This window comes from Rhagoletis pomonella, unplaced genomic scaffold (genome assembly GCF_013731165.1).
Source record: "Rhagoletis pomonella isolate Grant_MI unplaced genomic scaffold, Rhpom_1.0 Rhpom_scaffold_00348, whole genome shotgun sequence".
Classification (NCBI taxonomy): Eukaryota; Metazoa; Arthropoda; class Insecta; order Diptera; family Tephritidae; genus Rhagoletis; species Rhagoletis pomonella.
The window spans coordinates 28618-43280 of NW_023458902.1; the positions used below are offsets into that span (position 1 = coordinate 28618).

The 14663-nt window shown below is 37.5% G+C and overlaps 1 protein-coding gene across 5 annotated transcripts in view; it reads right to left on the minus strand.

Annotated features, from left to right (window-relative positions):
• Positions 1-1332: 1332 nt before the first annotated feature.
• LOC118750669 (uncharacterized protein PB18E9.04c-like) overlaps positions 1333-14663 on the minus strand; it is a 20307-nt gene continuing 6976 nt past the window's right edge. For 2 of the 5 annotated variants that reach the window (XM_036485400.1, XM_036485403.1), the window contains exons 2-6: positions 10076-10145; positions 9722-9967; positions 7364-8998; positions 3561-3785; positions 1333-3496 (exon numbers count right to left, since the gene is read on the minus strand). In XM_036485400.1, the coding sequence (XP_036341293.1) occupies positions 2819-3496; positions 3561-3785; positions 7364-8998; positions 9722-9949 (2766 nt within the window). In that variant the 5' untranslated portion in view covers positions 9950-9967; positions 10076-10145 and the 3' untranslated portion in view covers positions 1333-2818. Of the gene's footprint in view, positions 3497-3560; positions 3786-7363; positions 8999-9721; positions 10146-12901; positions 13020-14663 lie in introns of those variants that run through there. The other 3 variants (XM_036485401.1, XM_036485399.1, XM_036485404.1) reach the window with 3 other exon arrangements.

The window sequence follows — 14663 nt, forward strand, 5'->3', positions numbered from 1 at the left end:
ACATTACTTTTTCACTGCCATGGAAGGCATTCTTTTTTTACTGCCATGTACAGTACCCAAAATGCATTATATATGGAGAGAAAAATGCAAGAGTTGAATCTAATTGTAAATAGAATTCTTAATAAGGACAATTTCATTATATAAAAGTTCCCTATAGAGAAGTTCGACTGTACACGTATCGTACAGAACTGAATATTCAGCCGTATGGTTATCGTCGTCGACAGGTTGAAATCGGTATTAGTGTTCTCGTGTTCGATAATAATTGATATTGGCTAAGCGGAATCGGCGTCGATAAAATGTTCAAACGATAAAATTTTGGTCGACACCCAACCCATATGTGTATTTTTATTTTGATAAGAAATAATAAAATTGTGTGTTTATTCTAATGAGTGGATAAGGACTGCAAGCAAAAAAACAATCAGGGCTCGAATCGTAACATGCGCTATCGTACTCGTCACGCAAAACCCAATTTTTCCGGATTACGACAACGGTGAACGTACTCTTTGTCCCATTCAGCTGACGTATCACGTAATTTTTCTTTCCTATCGTTTTCGATCCGTGAACGGATGTTACAATTTGAGCCCAGGGCTCTCACTGAATCAATGGTAGTCCGATTTTGCGTGAAATCTACGAAAATGCTATCACTGAATCCGAATGGTTACCAACGTAGCATATACTTTGAATGTCGTTTATCTCCTACTAGTCGACACTCACAATAGGGGCGAGTGATCGCACTCACGGAAATGTTAATACGAAGGATACGGCGATACCACAGCATGAAAATTAAAAATTCACAATAAAGCTTTCTGCGACAGTAAGCGTTCCGAACAAAACTGGAGAGTTAACTGAAAGGGTTTCTGATTAAATTCCAATACCTAAATCACAAAGTTCGCTGCTAATTTTTATGGTATTGGAAAACGACTTTTACTGGTATCCACATAACATTTTCATTGTTAAGCGGACATTCGCTTGTGCACACTTCTCGGTCTTGCTCTTAATATGTATGTATTTATGTAACTTAAATTGAAACAGTTATTTACATTTTTATTTGATTCTCACTGGTTTCATGTTATGACATGTATGTATGTCTATCAAATCAGGCGAAAACAATCGTAAAATGTCGCAAAATGATCGATAAACAGTCGATGCCATCTTGACGACGATGAGTAATACCGACAAAAAAGTGATGTTAACAAAAAAAAAACAAATAAAGTGCTTTCGTCATTCTTCAGGCTTCATTTGCAATGCAACTCGTTCTTACAATGATAATCGAAAGTTATACTTTTTCGAAATAAGTGGACATCTGCGTCTATAAGAAATATATAAATTATCTACAATTACTTTTGTTTCGTTCATCTTTATTTTATTTGGAGACTCATTGCTTACTTTTTCAGCTTTATAATTATGTTTTCAATATGTATATAGGCTGTTACGATCCTGCTTAGTTACGATAAGGTAACACTATTCTTAATGTTTTTGATTTATTTTTTGGGTGATAACACTTCGACGCTTAGACTTTCGATTTCGTTCACCACTTGAGCCAGCATGCAATTGTGTTTTATAATTTTCAATTATGTACTACTATTTTTTTGTTAACTAATCTTCAACTATCAAGAACAAGATTATCGATAATTTATGAAATACAATGTTCGCATTTTTTATTTCCTCAAGCATATATATGTTTATGTAAGTATGTTGTTTATGTTTTAAATATTTAGACGATTGCTTATTCAATAACTACTTTCAATATTACAAAAGTTAATATATGTATGTATGTAATTGTGTATAAAGAGTTTTCCGTTTAGAACAGTACAATAAAACTTTTTATGGTAAGAACATTTGGTGTTACTTCTACACTTTTTATTCGATACTAAAATTACATTCTAAGAGTTAGAATTACATATTTTAAAATAAAACTACTTACATATATGTACAGAGAACGGCCTTTTATTAAAACTAAAACTAAAGTAATTACTTAAAAAACTGCTATAAAATATCTTACACTCATAGCATTTTCTTTTCCACTATATACCATAGATTTTCTTGTTCATTAAGTATGTATTTATATTAATAGTATAGTAAAAATATACAAAATACAACAAACAAGGCCGAAAGGCATTTCAATTTCTCTATACCTACATCATCGCCTTAAACTTAGTATTCCATCTATAAACTTTTATATGTAATGTGCGTTTACTTCTACATATAATGAAAATATGTTTTTACGTATGTATTTATAGTTACATACTTACACATGTACGTAGTTGAAAAATCATTCAGTAAAATTTAAGATGGTTCAAACTGGCAAAATATACGTACATACATTAACCCTCTCAGAGCTGATTATGATTGCACATGCGGTTGTCTATTCGTTTACTTCCAAAATTTGAGCACCCAATAAAATGTCGGTGCTTATTAGGCATCTTCTCAAAAAAAAAAATACATACGCGTATTTTCAACTTTAAATTGCTCAGTACAAGTAAAATAAAAAAAAAATAAAGGTTTAATGACACATTCGCGCGCTCGCCGTTGGTAAAATGTTCAAATGAACGTTACGTTACGTTAATCCAAACAAACTGATCTCAAGAAAGGAATCAGTTGCCAGCACTCAAAATTACTTTACTGCCGGATTGACTTTAATCTACTTCGATTTCCACAGAAAATTGATAGGTTTAGGTTATCAATCATCAGTCGTTAACATATCTGCTTAGAAGTGCAACTGAATAGCCATTCAATTCAGTGCATATGCGAAGAAGCCCTGCTAAAAAATCGCTTAAGTTATCCGTTGCTGCTTCATTCTCTGTCGAGAACTTATTGGTCAATTTTTACATATACCGGCATTTGCAGTCGACGCGTTTATAGTTGCTGCGCCGCTTGGTTTAATAATATTTCCATTGCTGTTGCCGCCGACACTACCTAAATTATTATATTTCGTATGGCCAGTTGTTTTCAAGAGAATAATCTTCTGATTCATATTGGTTGTTGTATTGTGATGTTGTTGCATTTGCTGTTGATGATGCTGCTGCAGCAGAGCATTGTTATGACTGATTAGATGATGTGCGGCACTATTCGGGACCGTGTGCAGCATATTATTTGGATTATTGCTACTTGTAGCAATTAAATTAACTCCCACACTCGATGTTGCAATTTTTTTAGTCAAACTCACTGTCGCACTTGTCACCGCGCCAACTCCACCCAAGTGATGGGTCGGAGCTGGTGTTATAGTAACCGTGCTTGGCGCAAGCGCATTCATAGCAGCGGTTTGTGACGAAGCAGCTAAAGAAGAAGCGGGCACAATCGTTGTCACACCATTCTCATGTTGTATTGTATTGCTATTATAGATTGTACGAGACGGAAGTGTTGTTGTCGTTGTCGTCTTGATGTGAGATCCCAAATTGCTACTAACTGTACTGCCGACCGATATGGTCGATATAGATGAGGGGCTAACTTGCGAAATTTTTAAAGATGTCGTCGTCGTACCAAGACGCGCTGCTGCCTACAATAAAAAAAAAACTTTATAAATAAATTTATGTCATAGTTTGCAGAAAGGTTTTTCGTACATTATTTGATGAGTGTTGTTGGTAGTGGTGCATGATACTGGAATTGGAAGTTGCCATCATTGACATTTGCTGTTTGCGATTTTGCAATAACTTTGCTGCTACCTCGTTGCCGGTCAGCATTAAATTCTGGTGTTGTCCATGTATTTGAACTCCGCTTGCAAGGAACATAGTATGCACATTGCCCATCGGTGCACGAGCTGCTAGTTTTTTTTCAGTATCCTCCTGCTAAAACAACGATATTATTAAAATACAATGATAACTTTTAATAAATACATATCAGGCATGTTCCAGGATTCTACTCTATTTACACTTTTTCCCTATTTTGGCAAATCGGCGCGATTGGTCTTCATTTACAAAAAAAAAAAAATAAAAAAAACGGATCTTCCCACTTATGACAATTTTATGTTTGGAGCGAAGTTGCCAATTACTTCGAAATGTTTTATGCAACGCTCTAAGCGAAAAAGTGGGCGACTCTGCCGTCAACAAAAGATCGCATTTGCGGCTTTAGCAGTAAGGATGATCAGCTGATCTACACAAGAGATAAAGGTAAACCAAGGTCTTGCTTATTAGTAAAGGAAAATATTATGACACAATTCAGCGATGCTGACATGAATGTGTCCCAAAACAAAAGTGAGAAAGCAACGACCACCATGGTGGTCGCATGAAATAATGAACCTACGGAAAGAAAGCAGGATGAAATTTAATCAAGCGTCAAATGTGTGGAATGAATACAAGGACTGCCAACGCAGATTTAAATATGCTGTCAGGGCTGCAAAACGCTTCTCCTGGGAAACTTTTTTGTCAAACGATAGAAAGCAACTCGAAGGCAAACCGATTACGCAAGATGCTCTCAAAAAACCCAAGCGCGCCTAGCGACCTACTCAAAGGGAATGATGAATGGATGAGTAGCAGCTCCGAAACGCTTGAGCTGCTAATGCAGACTCACTTTCTTGATTGTTCCGACACACACCGGAGGATCGAACAATTCACAGATCACTGCTCCAGACGGGGAAATCCCTCCTATTACTATTTCTGATGGGAACATTAAGGAAGCCATTTGCAGCTTCTCGCCCTTTAAGTCACCCGGTCTCGATGGTATCCTACGCGTCCCCCCTACCTATTCCTTCAGAAAACAATGGATATAGTTATTCCAAAACTAAAGGCTATTTATAGAGCGGCCATCAGCCTCGCCTAAAAAACCACAGAGATGGACGCAGGTAAAATTTGTATTTATCCCCAAAGCGGGTAAATCCTCGCACCCAAACCCAATGAGTTCAGACCCAATTAGCCTCTCGTCCTTCTGAAGTCACTAGAGCGTATATTGGACCCCCAAATTAGGGAAATAGTTGGTCCAAATCTCTCTACTTCCCAACATGTATATGTATAACAAAGGAAAGGGCGTAGATCTTTGCACTAAAAAGAATATGCTCTATCTGTCTTCTTGGACATTGAACGTACTTTCAATAATATCAGTCCGGACGCAGTCATTTCACCGCTCCAGGAACTTGGTCTGTGCAACACGCTGATAGCGTTTGTCAACAATCTCCTCCGAGATCGGGTCATAAACTCAGAACTAGGAGACGCCTCCGTCAGAAAAGTACGCGGCAAGGGGAACTCCCCAGGGGGGTGTACTCTTACCACTACTTTGGAACATTGCCGTTGATAGTTTGCTGAAAGAAATAGAAAGAAACGGTGGCAGAGTGGTAGCCCACGCCGTTGATATTGCCATTACGGCTACGGGTAAACATTTAGCAACCCTGACTAATCTTATTCAAGGTATACTAAACAGATAACAAGAGCCATGAAAACAACAGCCACAAAAGCGCTCAACACGCTGCTAGCATTTCTCCCGACGGATCTATATGCAAAAAAGATGGCATGTAGTACCGCCATTAGGCTCACCGCGACCAATAAAGGGACGCATCACACAGTCAGGAAAAGCGGATCCATCCATGTCAACGCGGACGGATCGAAGCTCAAAAAAAAGAGTAGATGTGGGGTCTATTCGGAACAGTTAGGCATATCATTCAGCTTCCGCCTCCCTGATTACTGCAGTGTTTTTCAGGCGGAACTGATGGCTATTTCAAAGGCCGCATCACTGGGCCAGTGTGATACGATTCCGAGTCATGATATCTACATCTTCACTGACAGCCAGGCGGCAGTAAAATCTCTGACTTCAAAAGTAGTTGCTCAATGCCGCCGATCTCTCAACGAGATGGCTGGGACATTCAGTACGCACGTTGTCTGGGTAGGCCATTGCGACATTCAGGGAAACGAACTCGCGCGTCATGGAACGACATTGCCTGATACAGACATAAGGGATACTCTCGGAATCCCTCTTCAGACCCGCAAATATCTACTAAGTGAAAAATTCGTAGAAGTGGCGAATGGAACCGACAAAACACTCCGCACTCAACACGCACAAAGTCTCTACTTAGTCTAAGGAGGCAAGATATTCGCATAGTGACTGGAGTTCTCACCGGATATTGTCTGATCGGATTGCACGCAGCTAGGCTGGGCGCACGCTGGAACGACTACTGCAGAAGCTGTATGGATGTAGACGAAGAGGAAACCATCCCACATCTTCTCTGTCATTGCCCCGCTCTGTTAAAACGAAGAGCAAAAGCTCTCGGGAGCTATTTCTTTGACGATCACGATGACCTCTAAGAGGTGGACGTCAGAAGCCTTTGCACAATCTTGCTAAGCACCAAGTGGTTTACAGGGGACAGGGATAATTAAAAAACCGTCATGCGGTATCACAAAGGACCCTGCGTCTAAGTGAGTACTTCTGGACAGCCGCCCAGTTGCCAGCTATCAGTTGCAACTGAAGTTCGGTTTCCATCCGTAATCGACCCATAAATACTTTTCAACATGCATTAGCAGAGTGCACTTTTCTTTTGTTTACAATTTGGTTGCCAAACACGCTACAGCTGATCGTTTGACACATTTACCAAAACTTGCCAGCAAAAAATCTGCGGACTAAAGCTGGTAACTTCTGACAGAGAGAGGATCTTTTTTACTCTCTTTTTTGTCCTCTCAATTGTCAGAGAACCGAGTACGGGATCGATTTCCAGTAAAATCTAACTGATTCTGACTAGTCCGGACTCGTACGGGATCGCAACTATTACGTAGCTCGAACACACCCATACTTAGTATTGGCCGTTATTATAGTTGCGTCCCAGCAGCAGTACGAATAGCAGGTTTTGCAGGATTTACAGGAACAGCTGTTTTCGCCTTTAATAAACCTTGTGTAAGGTGTCGTGCGGGAACAGCTTCCTGCAAAATCCTGTAATTTCCAGCTATTCGTACTGCTGCTGGGACGCAACTTATGAGTTGTATCGAATTTTCTGTCAAACAGATTTTTGCTTTCGATGATGTAGGGAAGTTTTAGAAAACTATGATTTTGCGTTTGGTTTCACGATAACCAGCGAAGATCGAAAATCGAACGCAACTCATAATAAGGGCCTAAATAGTAAACGGTTTTGGCAGTTTATAAATAGCAAAAAGAAAAACCCTGGAATTCCTTCCTCTGGTGCATTATTTGGGGGAATCCTCGACCGGCGTTCAAACTATTTGTAACGCGTTTGCCCCCTTCTTCCACTCCGTATATGTTCCTCAATCTGAAACCGGAACAGTCAATATCTTATATAGCAGCACAATTATGCTTAAAGGGTTCCCGCGAAGTACGAGAACAAAATACAATTTGATTCATTTAAAGATTGAATCGAAATGTGGGTATGTTAAAATCGACATTAACCAAGATGTGTTTCTGGAACATGGATGAAAAACAAAGTTCAACTTACCAAAGGACTGGCAGATTTTCGATCCTGCAGATTTTCATCGAAACCCGAATCTGACGAGTTGTCGCTAAACTTTGGCGCTGCTGATGACAATGTTGACGAAATGACCGAAGAATTAGAGCATGTCGATGTTAGTGACGAGCCAACCGGAGGGTAATATTGTGTGCACTGTTGACCAGCACCACTCGTCGGTTTCGTAATAACATACGATTTTGGCACATTGCGGATTACAGGTTTTAACTCCTGCAAATCGCCCGCTTTGATTCGCTCAACAGCCGAAGGAGAAACTGCTCCAGCGCTTGTCATTACGCCTATTTTGTCCAGAGATTGCTTGAATATTTTTCCTGACTTGATTTTATGCAATAGCCTATTTCCGCTAGCCATATTTGTTGCCGCGGGCAAAGGCGGGGATATTGTTGTTACTTTGGCGGTAGAATGTCGCGGCATTTGCCCGCTCATAGGCGTGGAACTAGACGGGGAAATGCTCGATATGGCAGGCATATTCGTAGTATTAACAGCTAATGCTAGCGGTGTGGAAACGGAAGTAGATGGGTTATTTGCATTATTTATTGCAGATGTATGTGGTATGGTTGGTATTGTAGTTTTATGGTTGGTGATGTTGGTACTGCTTTTGATTATAACCGGAGTAGTTGTTATTGCTGCCAGGGACTCAGTCTTATTCGAAGAAATTACTATGTTATTATTCACAGGGAGATCTACTTGAGGAAAGCATTCAGACTGCCTTTTGAAGAAAAGGTGATGCTTCTTCAATACTGGAGTAGGATTCGGATTCAAAACAGGCACTGCAGTGGGTAGTGGTGGAAGGCAAACGCTAGCAACTGATGGCGCTGATATTTGTACCACTGCGGGCAAAGTTGCGATGATTGTCTTTTGCGGAGCCACCGGTTGCTGCTCCTTAGCTGTTTTGCTACCCGCAACATCTACACCTCGCGGACGTTGGTGCTCTGGACAAGCTTTGAAGTTCTCCATATCGATTAATATTGTTCCAGTTAATTCTGGGCACACATACACCATACCGCAACATGACTTGCGCTCCTGCCATTCTGATTCATCGAAGAATTGCATTTTATCGTTGAAAATCTTCATTGTGGACCGATTCCGCATGGGTGGCATGCATTTTCGCCGTTTACTACCGATTTTAAGACTTCTCCGAAAAGAAATTATATTAATAGAGGTATTGCCGCTGCTGGTCCTCTTCCGGCAGGCACGATACGAAGACGCGCGAGTTTGTGTTTGAAATTGCACAGTTGAGCTATTGCCTATTTGGCTGACTTCGCAAGCCTCCCCACCTTCACCGATATCTTCGTAGTCACTATCTACTGAATCGGGTGTGTGGGACAACGAATTTTGGTCACCCCATGTTTTTAAACTGGTTATGGAGGTTCGACGTGTGCCAGTTTTCTTATCAGTATTGGGCACCACCACATTCAATTTATTTTTCTTACTCTTTTTAAAGATTTTTGAAAATTTTTCGGGTATAAGCGATTTTGAGCTATGTGTACGCCGGGAGTTTGTATTGTTACTTATTGTATTATTTGATGTATTTTCAGCATCGTCACGGCTCTTCTTATGTTTTGATATGGACTTTGTGCCTGGTCCGGCTCGTGCGTCAACAACCTGCCATTTTAAACACAAAATTTTTTTATGTTAATTGGGGGAAATAATCAATGAAAAAAAATGTATTGAAAAACAAAGCTCTAAGTTTCAAAAAGATAATGCAACATAACGACTTAGTATCTGGAAAGTATTAACGTACATGTATACATATCACACATTTGCTATAAGAGTGTCATACACAAAAAAAAAAATAATAAATAATGGCCCTATTATGTATATGTATGGTGACTGGTGCCTAGCTGCTGGCTACCAGTCTCGTACTATGTGTTATTCATAGCGATTAATCTCATTATACAGAAATGTGCAGACAACATCTGAATTTACTTTTTTGACATGTACGTTTCGAAGTAATTGACAACTTTGCCCCAATGTGTTTAACAATAAAATACAAAATCGTCATAATCGGGAAACAGAAAATTGCGGTACTAGATTCAATAGCCGGCAGTCAGTAGCCAGTTGCCATACGTAATGCAAATTTTACTACATGGTTTCCCATCGCCTATCAACTGCCATATATAATAGGGCCATAATTGAGTTACCACTACCTGTTCTTCTATGTTTTATGTGTGTTTCATAGCTGTACCGATTACCAGTAGCTTGCTAGAACAAAATATGTTCAAAATTTTACAGCTGGTTTTCGCGAGTTTTTGATTTTTTTTGTTTTTTTTTTGGAATATGATACTCTTGCGGCAAGTGTGCGATATGTGTACAATTTCAACTTACATGTCCCCAATGCCGAGTACTGCCTATGGGCAGACGTTTGAAACGTTTCACCAACAACACGCACGCATTGCAAATCTCTCCGTGTCGGGGATACTTCAGATCGAAGCATTTCATGGAATCTTGTTCATATTTGCGCGAATCGGTGAAACGTGAACTGCTCGACTTAGCACGGCAAATACAACATCCTTCAGCCGAGCGATACACTCGTGGTTTGTGGAACGAGAACATCTTATATCTAATGTCTTTCTGTTCGAATTTAAATTTTAGATTTTCACTTCTTCAATTCTATATATTTTATTTCACGTGTTTAAAACTCCAGTTTTACGATTGTATCAGGCAAGTAATTGAACCTACTTATTTTCCCAGTTATGTGTCCAAAGTATTACACGTCCTTTAGGCTTACATGTTTCTGGTGAAATATCATCTGCAAAATAAAGCAAAAAAATAAAATAAAAATATCACGGTGTTACAAAATAAAAATAAAAAAATGCGCGAACTTTTTAAGTGACCTTGTCAGGTCGCAGAGCTGACCGAGTAATTCATGAAATCTTTTACGCATGACTACCGGCACTAAATAATGAATTTTTAGCTGGGTTATTATTTTTTAGCCAGTGTTAAGTTTTTATATAAGAAGTTTAAGTTCATTGGCCCGTAGTCATAGTCAAAATAAAGTCGACTTTAAAGTTAGTTGCAGCTTTTTGACATAATTTTCCATGGGATATCTGTCAAAAAAGCTGCAACTAACTTTAAAGTCGACTTTATTTTGACTATGACTACGGGCCATTGTAAATATGTCCAGGGCTTGAACTCAGACCATTCAAACTTGTAAATCCTTCCAAAATAAAAACTCGGATGCACATTTACTAGTATTTCGATATAAAGGTGCATCCATAAAAGTAGTGTGGGTTTATGCAAATATACTTACTTACATATATACTTTAATATTAAATACTTTAATTGACGATAATTGAGTTATACTAGGTTCACATATAAGTAGATTATCCTCATTTTCGAGCTTAACACCCTAATCTGTAATTATAACAAGAGATTAGCCGTATAAAATTCGTCCCTTGTTAATCTGTAATTATAAAATAATCTCAGATTTAACCGATAACTTTTCGGTGTCCATCCTAGTTTTATCGATTGTTTTTGCGAAAGAGAGGAGAAATGCCAAATGTAAAAGTAAACAAAAATGTACGCTAGCAAGTAAAAGAGGTTTGTAAAGGTATTTTTAATAAAATGTTAAGTTAAAATATATTTATATTGCTTATTATAGCAGAAAAACGTGATCACGGTGGCACAGAGAAGAAACATAAATTTTCCTTGAGATGTGGGAATAACAAGCACAACAAATTTGACGGCTAATAATCTGAGATTTGCCTGTGTAAACGGGGTGATTAAAAAAACTAGCTTTGATTGAGATAATATTGATATGTGAACATAGTTTTAGCGTATGAAATGCAAAAAATCATATGTCAAGATTTATTTTACGGAAGACAGACGATTTTCAATAGACGAAGTGCACACAACGCTTTTCAATTTCTGTAGATAATTTTGAATTCTAAATACAAATAAATTTGTAAAACCCTTTTAAATAAAATATTATCTCACAGTAGTGCTGGAAGATACGTCGATGTAATATCGATACATCGATGCTATTGAATTTATTATGTATATAAATGGGTTTTTGAACGTAGATTCCAATAATTCGAATTCTATTTTACTGAAATCTTAATATGAATTCCTAAGAAATTGACAAATTGAAATTTTAATAAATTTGAAAAATGCAAAATATCACTCTCTTTTAAATCAAAGTCCAAATTGAACGCATTTATCTTGTATGGTTGTGAAATTAAAGAGACTGATGGTTTACATATCCGCGTTAATGAATTCATTTAAAAAAATTCGCCATTTAAAAAGGTCCGTGCATCGATACATCGATGTTGCTCCCCAAAAACTCGAAACATTGATGTGCGTAAACATCGATGTTTTTCCAGCACTACATCAAAGCGTATCGAGCATCCCCATACACGGGTTAAAATAAACGCGGGAGAATAAATTGCAACAATAAGTGGCAACACTTGTTTTCCCTCTTTTCTTTATTTCATTCCTTTTCTCATTTAATTTTTTCGTTTTGTTTTAACATTTTCTTGCTATCTCTTTCTCTCTTTTTCCAAGCCATGCCATCAAAAAGCTGTCAATGACTTTTTTGTTGGGTGCCAGTAAATAATGCGTTCAAATGCACCTACTATGTATACATACATATGTATGTACGAAATTCGACCGGTTTTCTTATTGAACCCGCCATCAATCGAGATCTCTCCCACGTCTTTAAAAATTAGATGTAATGTGGACCTAGGTTGAAATAAAATTTCGACCTCTTTCAAAATTAATTTATTTATGTACGTATGTATACATGCATATGTATGTAGATTATTTATAAGAATAACATACATATGTTGTACATACACAATTTGTACTTAATTTCGACTCTTTAATATTTCTCTACACATGTGCACACTATTAGGTCCAAGCATTGCTATTGCTCTGGTGGATCACTGACGGTGGTTGTTATGTACACACATACATATGCACTACATGCTTATACTACACATCGATTCCTTTTTGCCTTTTATTCGCGGTGTATACACCATATAAACGCCGGGGATGCCATTAAAATGTATACTTATTTCATGTAATTTTGCTTATATCGCTTCACTTTTTATAATCGGCAGTTCTAAGTTGACATTTAATTTTAGCTACAATACAATAAAAATGCATCAGAAGGTGGTAATGCAAGAAGTTACAAAAACGGTGCAATGGAGGAATTGCCAATTTACATCGTTAAAAAGGAAAGGGCTAGTTTCAACATACACTCAGCCGCATACATATTTATATACATATATATATATATCGACGGAGGCGAGACAAGTTATGTCGAAGGTTTATGAAGGTAAAAAAAATTTGTGAGTACGTATCCGATTTTAGAGTAGGTACATAATTTATGCTGCAATTTATCAAAAAAGCCATACAGAACAAATATCAGAGTAACATTCATATGTGTTGGCATATTTTTCGAATCTTACGCCTCGGAAGCTATTTAGGCATACGTATACACATAATAGAGAAAGTCACAAATTCTAAATCGTATAGAAAATATTTATATGTATTTTTACCTACCAAGCCAATTTCTTTCTATCAATATTCTTTATTCACTTAAAAAAAGTTTATTGTAATTATTTTCACTAATAGTTTGTAGTTTTTTTGAAGTCCGAAGCGAAATTCACACCCGAGTACCAGAAGCACAAAGAAAAACTGAGCCTGTTCGCATATTTGCATTTAGTATACACAAGTCTTCTTCAGCTCAGTGATGCCAGATATTCTGTTAAAAATCCAACGAAAATCGGAAAAAATCCCTCAATTAGCCACTTCTTAAAAATTTATGCCACAAAATTCCCAACGAATTCAAAACATACTAAATATTTCAGTAGTAAATGATTTGCATTGTGTAAGCGATTATGATTTTTTCATATCGTTCCCCAAACATTACCCACAAAAATTATAATTTCTCCCGATTTGGGGAATTACCCACAAAACGGCAACGCAGCTGTCCAATCTCTCACCACTTTACTACCAACCGTTCAGACTGTTGCAGTCCAGTGATGCCAGACATTCACTGTTAAATTGCCCACGAATATTGGGAAAATCCCTCAATTACACGTATCTTAAAAATTTATCCCACAAAAGTTCCACGGAATTCAAAACATATACATATATATTAAACATCCATACACATATAATATTCTTTCATATAATATTAATTCAAAGGTCGGTAGATTACCCACTAAAGGCATGAAAGAATTTAATTACATCAACTACATTCATAAATTAGTTTCAGTGCTTATAAAAACCCCAGATTTTAAAGAAACTTTCTATATTGAGGTACCGATAAGTATGAATGTATATGCATACATACATTTGTGTTTTTTGTTGTTGAATACTTACTGGAAATTCTTAAAACTATCATTGTTACAACTAAAAATCGACTGTTGAGTGGCAGATCGACCTATCTCGGCAGCCAGTTCAAAAACGCCCCATCTCAAAAAAATTTTCAAAAACGTCCTATTTCAGAATTTGGTTGAAGAGCGCCCTATTTTTGAAACGAATTCTGAAATAGGGCGTTCTTCAACCAAATTCTGAGATAGTGTAATTTTCAATAAAATTCTGAAATAGGGCGTTCTTGAAAACTTTTTTGAGATAGGGCGTTTTTGAACTGGCTGCCGAGATAGGTCGATCTTCCACTCAGCAGTCGAAATATTCTTTCGTACTCAGCGCTTGAATTGGTTAACGTGAGAAAATGTTCAATTATGCCCTTATTTAATACTTATACATAATTTTACTGCACATCACATACTCAGAATGATTAATTTCGTAAGAGAATCGAATATTCTTGAATTTCGATCAATCATCCATCGCTAATTGTGTTAAATGAAAGTCCCTCTTTACAAAGAACGTAAATCTATAAGAGGAGTCAACACGTTATAATTGTAGCGAGTGTGAACATGAGGAGCGTGCCTTCTTTTTTCATCCAATCACAAAACGTATTTGGGCAAAAGAGAAAGCACGCTCCTGATGTTCCCACTCGTTACAATTATAACGTGTTGTCTCTTCTTATAGATTTACGTTCTTTGCTCTTTATTAGAAATGTCCCTTTTTCTTTTAATAATTTTTGTTGCAAAATATCCCTCAAATAGGGAAATTACCACAATCTGGCATCACTGTTGCGGACCAATGAAATACACAAATTCGAAAACCAAAGTAGGGAGGAATGCGTAAATACGAAACGTAAGAAAAAAGAATAGAAGAGATGCGCGCTCACGCTTACTCACTCACACACGCAAACATGGATGTATATAACAACACGCGGCCCAGGTAAACGCTT